At 37.0% G+C, this 17,703-nt stretch overlaps 6 protein-coding genes across 6 annotated transcripts; 4 read left to right on the top strand and 2 right to left on the bottom strand.

Moving 5' to 3' along the window:
* The first annotated feature begins 2,037 nt into the window (after positions 1 to 2,037).
* On the top strand, positions 2,038 to 4,922 carry LOC130505165 (ATP-dependent 6-phosphofructokinase 7-like). Its single transcript, XM_056999751.1, has 10 exons — positions 2,038 to 2,301; positions 2,477 to 2,523; positions 2,747 to 2,786; positions 2,886 to 3,086; positions 3,188 to 3,400; positions 3,483 to 3,681; positions 3,789 to 4,054; positions 4,135 to 4,180; positions 4,269 to 4,423; positions 4,508 to 4,922. The coding sequence occupies exons 1-10, from the start codon at positions 2,215 to 2,217 to the stop codon at positions 4,703 to 4,705; spliced, it is 1,452 nt and encodes a 483-aa protein (XP_056855731.1). The 5' UTR covers positions 2,038 to 2,214; the 3' UTR covers positions 4,706 to 4,922.
* Positions 4,923 to 5,075: 153 nt separating this feature from the next.
* Positions 5,076 to 7,501, top strand: LOC130505166 (IAA-amino acid hydrolase ILR1-like 2). The gene is made up of 5 exons (XM_056999752.1): positions 5,076 to 5,617; positions 6,123 to 6,248; positions 6,364 to 6,678; positions 6,748 to 6,870; positions 6,950 to 7,501. Exons 1-5 carry the CDS (start codon positions 5,258 to 5,260, stop codon positions 7,352 to 7,354), a joined length of 1,329 nt encoding a protein of 442 aa, XP_056855732.1. The 5' UTR covers positions 5,076 to 5,257; the 3' UTR covers positions 7,355 to 7,501.
* Positions 7,502 to 7,534: 33 nt separating this feature from the next.
* Positions 7,535 to 8,447, bottom strand: LOC130505167 (40S ribosomal protein S30). The gene is made up of 3 exons (XM_056999753.1): positions 8,305 to 8,447; positions 8,058 to 8,195; positions 7,535 to 7,733 (listed from the first exon to the last, which is right to left on the bottom strand). Exons 1-3 carry the CDS (start codon positions 8,306 to 8,308, stop codon positions 7,687 to 7,689), a joined length of 189 nt encoding a protein of 62 aa, XP_056855733.1. The 5' UTR covers positions 8,309 to 8,447; the 3' UTR covers positions 7,535 to 7,686.
* A 1,137-nt stretch (positions 8,448 to 9,584) lies between these two features.
* On the top strand, positions 9,585 to 12,591 carry LOC130505164 (uncharacterized protein At3g43530-like). Its single transcript, XM_056999750.1, has 5 exons — positions 9,585 to 9,858; positions 9,994 to 10,587; positions 10,878 to 11,618; positions 11,700 to 11,867; positions 11,951 to 12,591. The coding sequence occupies exons 2-5, from the start codon at positions 10,003 to 10,005 to the stop codon at positions 12,449 to 12,451; spliced, it is 1,995 nt and encodes a 664-aa protein (XP_056855730.1). The 5' UTR covers positions 9,585 to 9,858; positions 9,994 to 10,002; the 3' UTR covers positions 12,452 to 12,591.
* A 260-nt stretch (positions 12,592 to 12,851) lies between these two features.
* On the top strand, positions 12,852 to 13,413 carry LOC130505163 (uncharacterized). The gene is made up of 2 exons (XM_056999749.1): positions 12,852 to 13,040; positions 13,130 to 13,413. Exons 1-2 carry the CDS (start codon positions 12,900 to 12,902, stop codon positions 13,340 to 13,342), a joined length of 354 nt encoding a protein of 117 aa, XP_056855729.1. The 5' UTR covers positions 12,852 to 12,899; the 3' UTR covers positions 13,343 to 13,413.
* An 83-nt stretch (positions 13,414 to 13,496) lies between these two features.
* On the bottom strand, positions 13,497 to 17,407 carry LOC108835911 (protein FAR1-RELATED SEQUENCE 3-like). The gene is made up of 2 exons (XM_018609131.2): positions 13,834 to 17,407; positions 13,497 to 13,763 (listed from the first exon to the last, which is right to left on the bottom strand). The coding sequence occupies exon 1, from the start codon at positions 17,384 to 17,386 to the stop codon at positions 14,741 to 14,743; it is 2,646 nt and encodes an 881-aa protein (XP_018464633.2). The 5' UTR covers positions 17,387 to 17,407; the 3' UTR covers positions 13,497 to 13,763; positions 13,834 to 14,740.
* Between the last annotated feature and the right edge of the window lie 296 nt (positions 17,408 to 17,703).

The raw sequence follows: 17,703 nt of genomic DNA, 5'->3' as shown, positions 1-17,703 counted from the left end.
TGTTTGATGAATAACAAAACACTATATACAGGTTTAACCTTTTCTTAAAATATCTTTCCATCTTCATACTACTACCATTTCACAAAAAATGAAAAAGAAAGCTGAAATGATTTCATAGTAACATAAACTTGGATACTTTAAAAAAGGACTTGTGGGAAGGCACATTTGAAAGAAATCCTGGAAAATCAGTCAGCTTAAAGGGTGAGATATTTTGGAGGCGATCGGTAGAGGCTGTAAGAACTGTGGAGAGCAATTTTAATTTCTACTGTCTTTTGTAAAATCAATCATATTTTTATTTTCAAAATTAAATCGAAAGCCAAAACATTATAAAAGAAAATATATTAAATTTAGACAGCACTTTCTCTAGAGATTTTATGCAGTGCTCTAAAAATTCTCTACATCAAAATAAACTAAAGCCAAAGATAAAAATCTAAAACCTAAATCTTAGAGTAAAAAATAGAAAGCCTCTACCAATCATTCCCATTATTTGTTATGGAGTGGTATTAGTAAAAGTCATTAATTTGGTTTAAAATATCCAATAAAATCAAAGTTTTATAATTTTGTACTTTTATATTTTATTTCTTTTTGTTTATTTCAAAATTTATTAAGAAAATAGTGTACTAAATTATTTTGGAAGAAATATTTCTCTTTATTTAGTTAAATCATAAGTCTTAACAAATAAATAAAATTATACGACTTTATTTTAAAATAAATGAAACAGTTAGACAAAAAGTTGAAATGGCAATTATAAAAATATTTTATTTTAATGAAAACTAAAAAATAATATTAGAAATCGTACATAGAAAAAAAACAGAAATAATGGCTCAAAAGAAACAATACACATTTTCTACTAGTAGTTTTTATTCTGGTTCGGTGGGAAATTTCATTATTTTCAGTTGACCACAGAATAGTCGATTCCAGAAAACTCGATGATTCATACGGTTTCACGAGTATAGTTTACTTTATTTAAATTAATTATATACAATTGATATTTAATTTATTTAAAACGAGTAAGCAATAGAATTATGAACTTTATAGGCTTTCGTCAACTCTTTTTGGATTCTACAAATTTTAAAATCAGATTATCTCTTTGTAAGCAGCAATAGTTGCCTGATACATGACATGATGACATCCCAAAAAAATAAGGCACAAAGATTCGAGAAAACTATCCTAAACAAATATACAAACGTAAAACAGAGATAGTTTAACCAGCTTTCAAAAAAAAAAGTGTTTGATTGGTAAACATATCAGCGCAAAACGGAGTAAAACCATTTACGCTGGACCCACTATATGTAGAGTAAATTTTTTTTTTGTTATCATGTGTTTTAGTTTTTTTCTGGCGCAACTCTTTTCTCAACTAATAGAAGATGGAAATATATCGCTCATTAAAGTGGGTCCATATAACTTTGCATTTGCTTTTTGGTTTCACCATTTTACTCCAGTCCTCTGATATTTTACCAATCAGAGAACAGAGATAGTCGGCACATAAAAACTGATTTGTCTTCTTTTTTTTAATTAAGAGATTATGCTTCTTTATCGTCGGAATATCCCTTCAACGTTGAAACAGACATGCTTTAGTAGAAAATACAAAAGGTGGAACCGGTCAAGACGCAACCTCTTATTTTTAATTGTTAAAAACACTAATTTTATTTATTTTAAAATAAAATTTTAACTATAAAGAAAATTAGATTGAAAGAAATATTTTATAGTTTTATCAAAAAATTATATTTTATACTTTTATCAAAAAACAATGTTTCTTTAAATAGTAACTTTTAAAAATATTGAATATTTTTTCTTTAAATTCCATAAGATGTTAAACGGCACTATTTGAAACGAATGAATAAAATACTATTTTAGTGTTCCAAAAAAAAAAAGAGAGGATAAAATACTATTTTACAAATAGTTAACTTAAATTACTTATTTTACAAGCCCCCAAGTCAACTATGTCCATAGATGGAAAATTTAAACTGTTCTAGAATACTGTGAATAATCTTTTTTTTTTGTTTGAAACTGAACTGTGAATAATCTTTTCCTTTGAAAGTTCTTCTTTTCCTGCATTTTATATATATACACGAGAATCCTGTACCCAACTGCATATAACACACTCATGTTTAAAAGTTTTATTTGAGGCCAACCACCTGTGTGATCAGATTACCCGTCTAAAAAAAGCGAGAAAAGTTCTTCGTCTCTCACACACTCTTACATCTTCTGATTATGTCTAGTCCGAAGATCGTCAACGGTTCTGGTGGTTATATACTACAAGACGTTCCGCATCTCATCGATTATCTTCCTGACCTTCCTGTACGTTGCACTTTGATCTCTGGTTGTTGTTTTATTGATTTGTAAAGTTAAAAAGGAATATTCTCCAATCTTCACAAAGAGATCGTATCTAATATCGTCTCTTAACAATGGATGAGTCTTTTGCTTTGGGCTCTGTAGTTTTGATATGCTTTCACGGTATATATGTTATTTGCAGACTTATCAAAATCCATTAAAAGACAATCCAGCTTACTCAGTGGTTAAGTAAGTATTTTTCACCTATCCAGTAAGTATTTCTTGAATTTCATGGGTTCAGGACCGAAACCACAACATATAATATTAGTTTCGTCCCAATGTTCACTCGAACCGGAGACCCTTTAACACAATGACCATAAATCAAGTCCAGCTGAGCTAATGACCTCCAGTGATTTTCACTGCATAAAGGGTTCATAGTTTTGTGTTTTGATTTTTTTTGTTTGTTTGTCAGGCAATACTTTGTTGATACAGAAGATACTGTACCTGAGAAGGTAAATTCATCAAGCAAAATCCTTCTTTACCCTGCTTGAAAAATGGTATTTAGATGATTTATTATGTCATAATGTTCTATTTTTGTTCTTGTTATTCAGATTATAGTCCACAAAGATGGTCCAAGAGGAATCCATTTCAGACGCGCTGGTCCACGCCAAAAGGTTTACTTCGAGTCAGATGAAGTCCATGCTTGCATTGTTACATGTGGAGGTCTCTGTCCCGGTCTCAATACCGTGATTAGAGAACTCGTGAGCAGCTTATCATACATGTATGGAGTAAAGAGAATCCTTGGAATCGATGTAAGCAAGCTTTGTGAAAAACATAATATTTATGATCTCTTCGTCTACATGAGTTTGAGTTTTTGCAACTAATTGTCCTAATGGATTCTCATATGTAACAGGGTGGATACAAGGGATTCTATGCCAAGAACACGATCCCTTTGAACTCTAAAGTCGTGAACGATATCCATAAACGCGGAGGAACAATCATCGGTACCTCACGAGGTGGACATGATACCACAAAGATTGTTGATAGCATCCAAGATCGAGGAATCAACCAGGTTTACATTATTGGTGGAGACGGAACACAGAGAGGAGCTTCAAAAATATATGAGGTAACAATCATCGGAATATATATTAATTTGTAAGCTTTAACAAATCAACATGAATAGATTTGTGTATAATTAAACCATGTAGGAGATTAGGAGACGTGGACTTAAAGTTGCTGTGGTTGGAATACCCAAGACGATCGATAACGATATACCAGTAATAGATAGATCTTTTGGGTTTGACACTGCTGTGGAGGAAGCTCAACGAGCTATCAACGCAGCACATGTTGAAGCTGAGAGTAATGAGAATGGTATCGGTTTTGTTAAGCTTATGGGTCGTCACAGTGGTAAGTTTTTTTTATCTCTTCTTGTGTGTATTGCTTTGAACATTATTACAGTTAAAGCACCTTTAGAGATGTTAATGATTATATACTATTTGATGAATTACTTACAGGTTTTATAGCGATGTATGCTACATTAGCAAGCAGAGATGTTGATTGCTGCTTGATTCCGGAGTCACCATTTTACCTTGAAGGAGAAGGTGGACTCTTTGAGTACATAGAGAAACGGCTCAAGGAGCATGGTCACATGGTGATTGTTCTTGCTGAAGGAGCAGGACAAGAAATGATGTCCAAAAGCATGGAGTCTAACACTCTTGAGGACGCGTCTGGTAACAAGCTTCTCAAAGATGTCGGCTTGTGGCTATCACAGAGCATCAAGGTGAACAAAACAAAAAAAAAAGACTCAAAAACCTTCTCTTATCTCATGACAATGAAAACTCATCAATAGTATTTTTACAGGATCATTTCAAGAAGATCAAGATGGTTATGAACCTCAAATATATTGGTAACAAAGATCATTACCCTTTTTTCTTATTTTTCATCTACTTGTATTTAGGTTTATTTTAATGGCAGTTCTTGTTTCTGGCTTTTAGATCCTACATACATGATCAGGGCGATTCCAAGCAATGCGGCAGACAATGTATACTGTACACTTCTTGCTCAGAGTGCGGTTCATGGTGCAATGGCTGGTTACACTGGCTACACTAGTGGTCTTGTCCATGGAAGACAAACATACATCCCTTTCTACGTAAGTTGTAATCAATATGAGTAAGCTTGACAGACACTGGTCTCGTTGGATGGCCTTGATTGATCTTTATGTTTTTGTATGCAGAGGATAACAGAGAAACAGAACAAAGTGGTGATTACGGATAGAATGTGGGCAAGGCTGTTGTCTTCTACTAATCAACCAAGTTTCTTGGGCCCTAAGGATATATCTGAGGCCAAGAAAGAGAAGGCGCCTCCTACTGACGGTGAAATATGTAACGGAGTTGTTGATATACCTCCGGTGACTAAAGAGATAACTAAGTGAAAGTTAAAAAAAAAAAGAAGCTTTGGTTAGAGAACTTTCAGGCATCATATACATATTCAGGGGTTTCTGAAAAATTATGCCGGAAGTGAAATAATTGTAAGAGTTTGTGAAACACATCTTTGTTCTCTTCTTTTATATGTGTTGTTTTGTAACTTTTTCACACTCCACATATCATATGATTGTGATTTATGAATAAATGAAACAATCTTTTCTTTGTTTTGGTCACATGTTAAGATTTTTTTTTTATCATTTTCTGATTTTGCACCAATATAACTTTACTTTAACGTCGACTAGAGTGAAAAACTCTAATTGTATTGAACTATAAAATCATTGTTCAATGTTAATACACATATATAATCCCTACAAAAGTCTCCAACCACTGTTTTTTTTTCTTTATTGTCGATAGCACAACAACCCAATATTCTAATTAGTCCAATCAATAACAAACATTTTTTATATGTAAATAATATCACGACTTCGTCACAGTCTCGTCGTACTCTCTCATCTTCATCAGTCAATCAACATTCAGAAACTTCTCGGCTTGTTTCTCCCATGGCTATCAACAACTTTTTGCTCTTCACTCTGACTTTCCATCTTCTCCTTCTACTCCACGTTTCATCTGAATCTTCACGGATCACCGGTGATGCGTCTCGAACGCCGACGAAGTTCCTCGAGCTCGCCAAAAGTCCGGAGGTTTTCGATTGGATGGTGAGAATCAGAAGGAAACTCCACGAGCATCCGGAGCTGGGCTTCGAGGAGTTCGAGACAAGTAAACTCATCAGGTCGGAGCTAGACCTGATGGGAGTTAAGTACAGGTATCCAGTCGCTATCACCGGCGTTGTTGGTTACATCGGCACGGGAGAAGCGCCGTTCGTTGCGCTAAGAGCTGATATGGATGCGTTACCTATGCAGGTGCTGTGTTATTTGTTTGTTTTTTGTTACTGGATAGTTCGGATAAGAGAGTGTATTAGGACCATTTAACTGGAAATTTGGTTTAGATCGGTTTAAGTAGTGAATCGAGTCAAATATGAACCAGTTAATTTCCAAAAACAATCTAGATTCTGTTTGATTCTATTTCGGTTCAAGTTTCAGATAACTCAAATAAAATATAGGTTAATTTTGAATTGTTTTAGATATTTCTGAATAAGTTTTGTGTAATTCAAATTGTTGGTTTTTCAAATATTTTTGGATATTTTAATTGAATTATTAACTGTGTTTACAAATATAATTTATTTTTTATGTATTTCAGATATGAAAAATATAGAAATCTTTCAGATATTTATAAAGTTTCGGTCTAGTTTAATTATTTAGGTCTCTTTTAGTTTGATTTTTTTCCAGATGGTAATTATGACCAGTCATAAATCATTTCCATAAGTTCACAACTATACTATAAATTCTGATTGGTTATTGACTTCAGGAAGCTGTTGAATGGGAGCACAAGAGCAAAGTTCCTGGTAAAATGCACGCCTGTGGACACGATGGTCACGTCGCTATGCTTCTTGGTGCTGCCAAAATGCTTCAAGAACATCGCCACAATTTGCAGGTTTCATAAACACTTTATATGCTGCTATATCCCTTGGCGTTCATCAGTATCACTAACCTAAGACCATGTATATGCACAATCATTCAATCTAATACTTTTGTTTTTTTTCCGTTAGGGAACTGTGGTGCTTATCTTCCAGCCAGCCGAAGAAGTTTTCGCCGGAGCAAAGAAGATGATAGAAGAAGGAGCGTTGAAGCATGTCGAAGCCATTTTCGGTATTCATCTTACCAACCAGGTTCCCTTGGGCAAAACCTCTTCACGTGCAGGTTCCTTGCTAGCGGGATCTGGATTCTTCGAGGCTGTAATAACTGGCAAAGGAGGTCATGCTGCCATCCCACAACACACCATAGACCCGATTATTGCAGCTTCAAGCGTCGTCCTAAGTCTTCAGCATGTTGTTTCACGTGAAACCGACCCTTTGGATTCAAAGGTTCCCTTTCTTAGGTTTCATCTACTTTGGTCTTGGCTTTTCTTCTAACACAAGTCATTTTTTCTCTAGGTGGTTACAGTTTCTAAGGTTCATGGAGGTAATGCCTTCAATGTCATCCCTGATTCAATCACAATAGGAGGAACTCTCCGAGCCTTTAGCGGTTATTCGCAGCTTCAAGAAAGAGTCAAAGAGGTGAGATGTGATTCAAGATTTGCACATTTGTTAGATTTTCCCGGTTTAACCAAACCCCGGTTTCATCTTGTGATTCTAGGTTATTACAAACCAAGCAACAGTTAACCGGTGCAATGCATCAGTGAATCTAACACCAGAAGGTAAAGAACCAGTCCCACCGACAGTGAACGATATGACCTTACACAAGCAGTTCAAGAACATGGTCAGAGATTTGCTGGGCGAAGAGTCCTTTGTGGAAGCACCGCCTATAATGGGAGGAGAAGACTTCTCCTACTTTGCAGAAGCCATCCCTGGCCATTTCTCGTTCATTGGGATGCAAGATGAGACAAAAAGTTATGCATCTCCTCACTCATCGCTTTATAGAGTTAATGAAGATGCGCTTCCGTACGGTGCTGCAATGCATGCATCGATGGCAGTACAGTACCTCAATGACAAGGCCTCTAAAGAGTCCTACTCATCCAAAGGCTTTCATGACGAACTTTGAAACAACACCGTCTGGTTTTATTACAACTTGTAATCATTGGTTATTAAGTTATTACTGGTTCATAGTGAATTGGATATATTATATATCCAACTATAAAAGACCCTTGCAAGGTTCTTTGTTTTAGAATATAAAGACAATGTTAAACCATTGGTTGGTACGTGTTGGAAGCTGACCATCAGATTCAAACTAAAATCGTGTATTTCATAGATTGGAATCAAAACACATAAAGTTTAAGTACCAAAGCAACATGACTAATACAAACGAAAAGGAAATATTAAAAGGTTACAAACTAGCCAAATGAGACGGCTTTCACAGGCATATCTATCAATCTTCTACTTCTCAGAAGAGTTGGGTCCTCTCTTCTTACCGAAACCAACAACTGCAAAAAAATCCATTACCCAACATATAAATCAATGTAATAAAACCATTGTTTTCTTACCGAAAACAACAACTGCAAAAAATCCATTACCCAACATATAAATCAATGTAATTAAACCATTTCAAACAATGAGACATTGTCATCTGCTAAACTAAGAGCTACTATTGAATTTTAGAGTAATCTCAATTCAAATTCATTTCAACTAAACGAGTGCAAGTGTCACTATAACAAACCTTTTATAATTACAGTAGACTAACAAAGCCTAATAAAATCAGCAAAGTATTTAAATTGCTACTCGTATGGACAAAAGGATGGATAAATTACCGGCGGTAACGAAACGGCGGTTGTGCTGGAGACGCTTGTGAGCACGGCCTCTGGGTTTCTTCTTCTTGTCTTGCTTCGCTACCTTCGGTGTCTGTCCTCTTACTTTACCGGCACGTGCCAAAGATCCGTGTACTTTTCCTGAGATCAATAAATACACATCGTTAAAAGATCCATAGGCAAAAAAATATATAATTCACAAAATGAAACGATTTGGTTAGCTGTAGCATAAACAACACTAGGGGGTTACCCATGGCTGATTAGTTTTCTCTGCTGTTTCTTCCGACGGCTGCAATAAGCTGAAACTAGTGCGTGATCTCAGTGTTAGGGTTTTCGAGCTGATCATATATATATTTGTATATACTCGACAACGACATTTCTTGGGCCTTATCGTGAAGAAATATTTATTATGGACCCGTACTAAAAACTACTATTGTGTCTCAGGTATATAGCCCAATAACTTCTTTTTTTGCTTCTTTAATATATTTTCTATTTTCTTTTATATTCTGATAGAAATTACTAATTTTTCTAACTTTTCTTTTATATTCTTATAAAAACTGCTATTGTGTTAATTAAAAAACAATAGACTATCTTTATTATATTTTCTATTTTCTACTTTAAAATAAGAAATACTGAAATAGTTGTCAAAAAGAAAAAAAAATCTGAAATAAAGGTCAAATTTAGTTTAATATTCCACTAAATATATAAGAGTATAAAAGAAAATTAGCAATTTATACTTTAGACTCAGGGCCGGCTCAACATCCACGTAGGCCCTTGGGCAAAAACAAAAATTTTGGGTCCTATTAGTATTAATCTTTAGTATTTTAATTATTATCAAATTTATTTTTAAAACAAAAGTAAAAATTCATATGTTTTTCTTTGTTTTTGATTAGTATGTTACATATTATTATATTTGTAATACTATTTAAATTTAATTCTAATTTGATAAAAGAAAAAAAAAGAAAAAAAAAAATTGGAGTGGGCCCTAGGACGGTCGCACTGCCCGCCCGGTATACTAAGCCGGCACTGTTTAGACTGTAAATATAAACGAGTTGAAAAATGTTTGTATTTTGGAGTTGAACATAAATATTGAAATGTGTTGAAATTTAAAATGCTATTCTGTAGTAACCCGAAGTTTCTTCAATTTGTAACGAGTTGAAAAATGTTAGTATTTTGGAGTTGAACATAAATATTGAAATGTGTTGAAGTGAAAATGCTATTCTGTAGTAACCGAAGTTTCTTCAATTTGTACATTATTTTAACATATACCATTCAAATTTTATTTTATTTAAATTACAATTGCAATAAATAAATCTATAACACTAATTTTTAAAACAGAAAAGAAAAAATCCATAACATCACTCCTTCAAGGGAGAAATCGTCTCCACCGCCCTTACATGAAAATTTTAATTCTGCAATCTCCTCGTTATAACTGAATATTGTATATACAATTATTTTTAAATCGAGAAATGAATGAAATACTAAAAAACCAATCAAGTTGACAATATTTACAAAGAAAACCAGGGTCAAACCCATCCAACCAGTGACCCGTCGGATCTACACGGGTAAACCAAAGTAAACCAGAAAATCCCAAAAATGAAACGCGATTTGTAATCGTTTCTCGAATCTGTTTATATTTTCCGATTTCTCATTTCCTTTAAACATTTTTTCGAGCCATTTTTTCATTCTCTCGGTCTCGAAACTCTTCAGTTTCTCTCTATCTCTCGCGAAACTCAAGAGAAGAAGCAGATCTCTCATCTCATCGAGGCATCTCGATCTCGGTTTCGCCAAACAAGGAGAAGAGGTAATGGTCGTGAGGAGATTCAATTCTAGGGTTTCAATTTAGGTTCTCGAATTTGTTCTTCTCTCAGTCCGTGTCGTGTCTCGATCTCTCGATTAGGTCTTGTAAGGTTGTTGAGAGTCTTAATTTTCGTTGCAGGAACTGAAAATGGTGAAGACGAAATGGACGAGGAAGAAGAAGAAAACGAAACCATTGAAGGATATAACATCTCCATTGAAAGATATTGAGATTCCGAAAGAGATTGAGAAAGAGAAGAAGAACGATGTGAATCTCGTTGAAGATAAAGAAAAAGAGGCGAACCCTGTTGAAGATAAAGATTCTGAGATGGAGACGAACACTAATGAAGAGAACGAGACCGAAGAGAGAGTTGATGATGAAGAGGCGAACAAGGTTCAAAGTGATGTAGAGGAAGAAGATGAACAGAGGTCAGAGGAGGAAGAGAGGTCAGAGGAAGAACAGGAACATAGGTCAGAGGAGGAAGAGAGGTCAGAAGAGGAAGAGAGGTCAGAGGAAGGAGAGGAAGAGAGGTCAGAGGAGGAACAGAGGTCAGAGGAGGAACAGAGGTCAGAGGAGGAAGAGCGGTCAGAGGAAGAAGAGGAAAGAGAGGAAAGAGAGGAAGGAGAGGAAGAGAGGTCAGAAGAAGAGGCGAACTTGGATGAGAGCAATGATGGAAGAAGAGAAGGACGTAGGGAAGAAGGAAGTAGGGAAGAAGAAATTTACAATGTAGACAATGTAAGTATTTCTACATCTCATAGTTGTAGAAAACAATTGATACAACTAAAGATAACTGGTTTGTTTGTGATATGATGTAATGATATGGTTGATCTTATTTAGTAATTGGGCGTGTGGTATGTGTGAGATGGGAGAGTTTGGTGAGGAGTATGTTAAATTAGATAGGCTGTTATCTTGTACAACTAGAATAACTACTGGAATAACTAGTGGAATAACTAATGGAATAACTACCGGAATAACTAAGTATAACTAAGTATAACTAAATGAGTTTGTTTCTTGGTTGGTTGCAGGAATTCGTCGAAGAGGAGCCGGTCGCGATAAAACCGTTAGGCATGTACTTCCCACCTTCTGAGTATAGGAAGAAGATCAAGATATCGACGAGGTGTTTTATTGCTGATGTATTAAAAACCCTAGGCGAATTAAAGCCTCCGATGACTCCGGTAGAGAAGAGTTGGTTTGAGACTCATCCGCAGTTCAAACACATATTCCACATGCCACAGGCTGGAAACCACAAGGTAATGGGGATGTGGATGCTCCTTCTCCGAACCGTACGCATAGTAAAAGAAAAGGAGGCTTGGTTTGCGGTGAATGGTTGTCCAATCCGCTACGGTATTAGAGAACATGCTTTGATATCTGGTTTGAACTGTAGAAACTATCCACTGAACTACAAGCAATCCGGAGGCACGAACTTTGTGAAGAAATATTTTGGCCATCGAGTAGTTAGGTATCATGACGTGAAAGCAATGGTTCAGGAGGGAATGGAACCTGGTCGTGATAGGTTGAAGCTGCTGGTCTTGTATTTTCTATCGAGTGTTATAGTTGGGCAAAGAAGGGCCGGTGAAGATGCCCCTCCCGTGGAGCCATTCTTGCTTAGAGCAGTTGATGATCTCAACTTATGCAAAACATTCCCTTGGGGTAGATTGTCGTTTGATTACATGCTTAGACAGATTTCTAACACTATGAGCCATTTTGATGGGGAGGTGAAAGAAGGTGTGATTTGGCCAGTTCCCGGATTCTGTCTTCCAATGGAGGTAAATGTATATGACTCGTATGTTGAATATTTGCATAGAAATTATGATATTGACACTGGAAAGGTTTTTTTACTTGTGTAGTTCTTAGCATTTGAGGCCATCGAGAAATTGGGGGAGAAATTCCGAGAGCGAGTACCAGATGAAGACGTACACCCAACATGTCCAAGGATGTGCCGATCAATGTTCAAGAGAAGTGAAATGAAGGGATTTCCACTAGAGAAAATAAATAAAGCACTCGGTGATACTACGGTTAGTTGTCCCATGTATCCAAATATTGTAGATAACATGTTATGTAATCTTTTGGAAATTTGAATAAGGCGTTGACACTGCAGGACATTGAGAACATCTTGGCTTGTACCGACGAAGACAAGACTCTACTAGATGGGATAACAGAACCAGAAGACATCAGAGATAAGGATGACACGATTGTGGAGAGTTGGATGAAGGTGGTGGAGAGGGGTTATGTTGTTAGGTTTGAAGATATGTTGAAGGAAGATGTGGCTGCTAGACAAGCCCCTCCCCCTGAGCCTCAGATTGGAAACGACACAGAAGCTACCAATGAAGCAGGAGGGAACAGCGTCAAGCTAGATGAATTGGTGCAAGTCATTAACAGCTTCAAAGAAGATATTGGAGGGCGGATGACGAAGATTGAGGAAAAGGTTGGGGAGATTGACTCAAGACTCGCTGCATCGGAAGGTTTTGTTCAAGAGCTCTTAGATGGTAGGAATGTGAATGCGGATATGGAGGAGGAACAACAGGGCGTCTCGAAGAGGTCAAGGAACAAGACAAAGGACATCACTTCCAGGGCAAAGAAGAAGTCAAAGAAAAACTGATCAATTGCTTTTGTTGTTTGTTATGAACTTATGTTGCTTATGTGTGTTCTAAAACATGTTGCTTTTGTTTGCTTTTGGAACTAGGTGTTCTAAAACTTTGTTTGCTTTTTGGAACGAGTAAGAGAAGGTGTGTACTAAACTTATGTTTGCTTTTGGAACTAGGTGAGTAAGTACAACTATGGAAAACTAATAAAACTATATCTAACTAGTACAACTAGGTGATTATTTGATTGGTTCTCCAATTAAATAAACCGGATTTGATTGGTTCTCTCTCACTCTTCACTCTCCTCTCATCTCTCTCTCATCTTCCCTAGAATCTTCTCATAAATATACTTTTACTTTTCTCTCTCTCTCTCTTCCTTTAAAAAGAAGTCAGACGATTTCTCATTCTTTATCTCTCTCTCTCTCTCTCTCTCTCTCTCTTCCTTTAAAAAATCTTCTACTGAAGATGGAATATGGTTCGGGATCGTCCAGGAGAAGGCCAAAATCTGGTCGGAAATTGTGCTCATGTGCCTTAGAGGCGACCATATATCAAGCTTGGACAGAGAAGAACCCAGGGCGACGATTTTATGGATGTCCGCGGTACAAGGTATGGCATCTGATTATACAACTTGTTATCTTGCAATTCCATGATGAATAATGACTCGAATAATAGATTGGATTTGGATTATGTGACAGGAGCCAAATGGATGCAACTTCTTCTCCTGGTTTGATAAAGAGGATGGTACATTATGGCAAAAAAGAGCTTTGCTTGAAGCCCGGGATGAGATCCGAGAGCAGAGTCTGGTGATTGAGCAGTTGAAGGAAACAATTGCGGAACTGAGAAGCAATTTGGAGAAGAAAGAAAATGAAGATGAGATTGTTAGGAAGTTTGAAGACTTCTTTGTTTAAGCCAATGAATCCATTTGTATGTTTAAGAAGACCTCTATGTTTAATAAGACCTCTATGTTTACTACGGAAAACTACAGAAAACTACCGAAAACTAAGGAAAAACTACCGAAAACTAAGGAAAAACTACGGAAAACTACGGAAAACCACACAAGTCTTAACTTAACACAACATCACATACATAATCCAAATAAGAAACACGTACAAGGAGATCCACATACAAGTCTTAACAAACAAAGACTTGTATTTACCGAAAATTAAAGACATACAAGTTGTTCAAACAAACTAACACTTCTCAAACACGTGGGATAAGTAGTTTCAGAGCTGCAATTTCCGCAGCCATGTCGTCCACCTCCTTCCTTAAGCGGCGAACCTCTTCCTCAACTCCGATGACCCATGGCTGACGGAAGTGGAGACCATCATCCTGTCAGTTTCACATTGTTATTACATATTGCATTATCTTTCGGAAAAGAAGGGAAAATCCATATTTTTACCTCAAACTTGTCGCAAGTGAAGTACTTGCGGCCTGGTGAGAAATCTTTATCTTTCGGATTAGCTGAAACCTCGTTGACAATTCGTCCCCCGCATGGGCAAGATCTTGGAATCCCGTACTCAGCATCGCATGTATATTGAACCATGTCCAAGTGTTTCTTCGTTTTCTTCATCTCCCTCCTTTCCTGTTTTTCAACCCATGGATCCATCTCGAGAGAAAGATGACTGAATTGTAATTTTGAGAGTAAAGTGAAGATGAGGAGAGTCGAGGAGAGATAAAGGTTGTAGAGAGATGAGGAATGTGTGGTGAATGAGAGAGTAGAAGAGATAATGTTTAGAAAGCCCGCCTAAAATTTAAAATGTTTTGGAAAGCCCGCCTAAATTTTAACTTAGTTCTCCCTAAGATAGTTGTTGTACAGAATTTACAAATAGTTGTACATCGGGTGATTTCCATTTATTTCAGTATTACAAGTATTTATATATTTTTTTAGTAGTTGTCCAATGATATATAAGATTTCATAATATGATTATTGGTGTTTCGCGTAATTAAAGTGTCTATAAGATCTCTAAAACGAAATCTCATCTTCAGTATTCACATATTTAGCAAAGTGAGTCCAAAAGTGTATGTAGTATGTTGGGTGGTTGTTTTGATTCTTGAATAATAATTTTTTATCTTATGTTGGATAGTTGTTTTGATTCTTGAGTAATAATTTTTTATCTTCTATTGGATAGTTCACTTCACTATAAATATCATTTGATGATGCAACTTTGTAAAATTCACACTCAGTTCGAAATTCAATTTCAGATAGTTATACCAGCATCAATATCAGTTCGACATAGTTGTACAAAGAAAACAGAGTAAATTCACACTCAATTCGACTTAGTTGTACAAACAGAACAGAGTAAAATTCAAACATTTCGATTTCCAAATAGCAACCATTGCAGGCTTTGTCTTGGTCGCCTTTTATTTTGTGTCCTTGGCCTACGCTCCCCTGCTGATGGAAACCGTTTCACTCTTTTTCTTCCCCTCTGCTCAATGCGCTTAGGAGCCAAGATCTTCTTGTTTTTTATGTAATCCGGGACATCCCATTGGCTCCTATCCGGAACCACATATATAGTCCTGTAATATGCCAATGCCCACAGCTCTGTCCAATAGTATTTAGATATCAAATCTTCTAAATCGAAAACGTGATTGCTATCACCTTTCTTAGAGTAGAAAATGAAAGCGGCTAAGCCGTGGACACAAGGATACTTTTCAATGTCAAAGAACCTGCAACTGCAGCTTTTGGCTAGTAAATTCACCAAATACGGTTTCCCATCTCTGCCCATGACACTGTATTCAAGGTGAAAAGCATTTAGCTCCGACACAATTAGGCATTCTGCTTCCCCCCACGTGTCATGCACAAAGTTTTCCACTAGAGGCACCAGTTTCCGCTCACTGGATCCTCGAACTGTCTCTTGCCTGTGCGTATTAAACCAATCTGCAGTTTTTTTAACAATCGTATCCAACATTGGTATTAAAGAGTACCTCCTCGCGTCTTTGAACACGCTGTTCATCGACTCCACAACGTTGCTTGTGTCAATGTTGTATCTATCTCCTGGAAACCAACACCTCGCCCACTTTTCTTTCTCACTACTTTCCTCAAGATACTTCGCAGCAGATGGATACCGAGTCTTGAAACCGGAATAAGCAGCATCGAATTCAGGCACTGTGTAAATCCGAGCAATGTCCATAAATCTAGCTTCAACAACATCCTTGTTGACGTTTGGCACATGACCTCTCACATTTTGCGCCAAATGCCATATACAATGCGCATGATGAGCCATCGGAAACACACTAGCTATGGCATTTATGAGGCTTACATTTCTGTCACTCATAAATACCAACTCCGATGAATCCGGCACAACACTTTTCAACATCTCAAAAAACCAAGTCCAACTCTCCTTATTCTCGCCATCTAATACACCAAAGGCTAACGGATAATGGTGCCGATTAGGATCTTGGGCAGTGGCAAAAACGAGTACACCACCATATCCATTTTTCAGAAATGTGGCATCCACTGTTATCACTTTCCGCATCACTTGAAAACCTTCAATGCTGGCTCCCAGAGCGATGAACAAATATTTGAATTTGTCTGACTCATCCAATTCCACGCTTGATATTGTCCCATAATTCATCTTCTCCAACATGTACAAATAACAGTACAACATCTGGTAACTTTCTTCCGGAGTCCCACGCAAAACATTTACAGCTTCGTTTCTACCTCGCAAAGCAGTGGAGTACGATACCTTCACACCAAGTTTGTTCCACACAAGTTCGATAATGCTTTTAGGAGGAGGAGTTTCCATTTGTCCAGGATAATCATCATGCAATAGAGATGCAACTAGCTGTGGTGTTCCTTTCCTCCTTGAGTTGCATTTACTCTGACTTCCACGAGAGCATGTATGCAAGTTCGAGTACGTTCTAATAGAGAACGTTTCACTCCGGCCAATTTTTGCAGCTCGTACTCCCCATTGACAACCTTCCTTCGGACATTTTAACACTAATCGCTGCTTATCCGATTTTACCACCTCAAACCCAAAACTATTCGAACATGCTCCTCGATCCACCACTTCTTGCACTGCCTTTTTACTAACAAACTCTTGTTGTATTTTCAACCCCAAACCGTCTTCCCATGCCTCCATAAATGGAACTGGTTTGGCAAGAGGAGGTGCCTCTATATATCTTCCACGCATTTCTGACTCTTGTGTACCATTGTCCTCCATTCCACCAGCATTACAATCCTCTCTTCCACCAGCATTACAATCTTCTCTTCCACCAGCATTATCATCCTCTCTTCCACCAGCATTATCGTCCTCCATTCCACCAGCATTACAATCCTCTCTTCCACCAGCATTACAATCCTCTCTTCCACCAGCATTATCATCCTCTCTTCCACCAGCATTATCGTCCTCCATTCCAACAGCATTATCGTCCTCCATTCTATCAGCATTATCATCTTCCTTTCCACCAGCATTATCATCCTCCTTTCCACCACCATTTTCATCCAAATTAACTTCTTCATCAACTGCTTCCAACATCTCCTGAATCGCCACTATCCCCCGCTCAGATTGTTTTTCAACTAGAATGTTGCCACCATATAAAGTTATGGCTCTATCTCCGAAATCATTGTCATTCGAATGCAACACTTCATAGTTCATACCTAACGAACTTCGTTTACCTAACGAACTTCGTTTGCCGGCTCTTGAAAGTTGCTCGGGGAGTTCTGATCTTCTGATGATTTCCACATACAATATGCACCTGCGGTTCTCTTTATCAAGAGACAATAGATATACACAAAGGTCTTCATCATCAAGAATGATAAATTGTTCCTCAGACCCAATCAACAGTGGAATATAACTCAATTTCAACTTCACTGAACTTTCATCTATCCCAAGCTTCTTGCATATCCGTGCTTCTACCATTGAAACAGTTATATCGTCCACTTCATTCTTAATCACTACACTATACATGTGACCTTCGCATCTGAAATGTATGATGACGTTGTTGCTCATTGGATCCTGACAAGACAACCATTGAATATCATTCATTATGCATCGAAATATTCCAACATAATTAATTATTAACCGTTCTCGTTCAGTAATACTAGTATAACTAGCTGTACAACAAATATCAGTAATACTAGTATTACTAGCTATACTACAAATATCAGTATTACTAGCTCTACTATAGTTTCACTAGTTCTCCTATCTTAGCCGTATTGATTTTCAAATCTACAATCAATGTACTACGATTTAACTCTCCAATGCAGCTAATTTCACTCATAATGGACCAAATCGACCTCCGGCAACATCTACATCCATTCCAATCA

Source organism: Raphanus sativus, unplaced genomic scaffold, assembly GCF_000801105.2.
Source record: "Raphanus sativus cultivar WK10039 unplaced genomic scaffold, ASM80110v3 Scaffold2051, whole genome shotgun sequence".
Classification (NCBI taxonomy): Eukaryota; Viridiplantae; Streptophyta; class Magnoliopsida; order Brassicales; family Brassicaceae; genus Raphanus; species Raphanus sativus.
Note: the sequence above shows the minus strand (reverse complement) of the source record. Positions and strands in the feature narration are given on the sequence as shown.

Coding starts and splice junctions, on each gene's coding strand:
- LOC130505165 (XM_056999751.1), top strand. CDS start 2,215: ATGTCTAGTCCGAAGATCGTCAACGGTTCTGGTGGTTATATACTACAA. Junction 2,302..2,476: donor ATTATCTTCCTGACCTTCCT/GTACGTTGCACT, acceptor TGTTATTTGCAG/ACTTATCAAAATCCATTAAA. Junction 4,424..4,507: donor AAACATACATCCCTTTCTAC/GTAAGTTGTAAT, acceptor TTTTGTATGCAG/AGGATAACAGAGAAACAGAA.
- LOC130505166 (XM_056999752.1), top strand. CDS start 5,258: ATGGCTATCAACAACTTTTTGCTCTTCACTCTGACTTTCCATCTTCTC. Junction 5,618..6,122: donor TGGATGCGTTACCTATGCAG/GTGCTGTGTTAT, acceptor TATTGACTTCAG/GAAGCTGTTGAATGGGAGCA. Junction 6,679..6,747: donor CCGACCCTTTGGATTCAAAG/GTTCCCTTTCTT, acceptor TTTTTTCTCTAG/GTGGTTACAGTTTCTAAGGT.
- LOC130505167 (XM_056999753.1), bottom strand. Junction 7,734..8,057: donor CCGCCGTTTCGTTACCGCCG/GTAATTTATCCA, acceptor ATTTTTTTGCAG/TTGTTGGTTTCGGTAAGAAG.
- LOC130505164 (XM_056999750.1), top strand. CDS start 10,003: ATGGTGAAGACGAAATGGACGAGGAAGAAGAAGAAAACGAAACCATTG. Junction 11,619..11,699: donor GATTCTGTCTTCCAATGGAG/GTAAATGTATAT, acceptor TTACTTGTGTAG/TTCTTAGCATTTGAGGCCAT. Junction 11,868..11,950: donor AAGCACTCGGTGATACTACG/GTTAGTTGTCCC, acceptor TTGACACTGCAG/GACATTGAGAACATCTTGGC.
- LOC130505163 (XM_056999749.1), top strand. CDS start 12,900: ATGGAATATGGTTCGGGATCGTCCAGGAGAAGGCCAAAATCTGGTCGG. Junction 13,041..13,129: donor ATGGATGTCCGCGGTACAAG/GTATGGCATCTG, acceptor ATTATGTGACAG/GAGCCAAATGGATGCAACTT.
- LOC108835911 (XM_018609131.2), bottom strand. CDS start 17,386: ATGAGCAACAACGTCATCATACATTTCAGATGCGAAGGTCACATGTAT.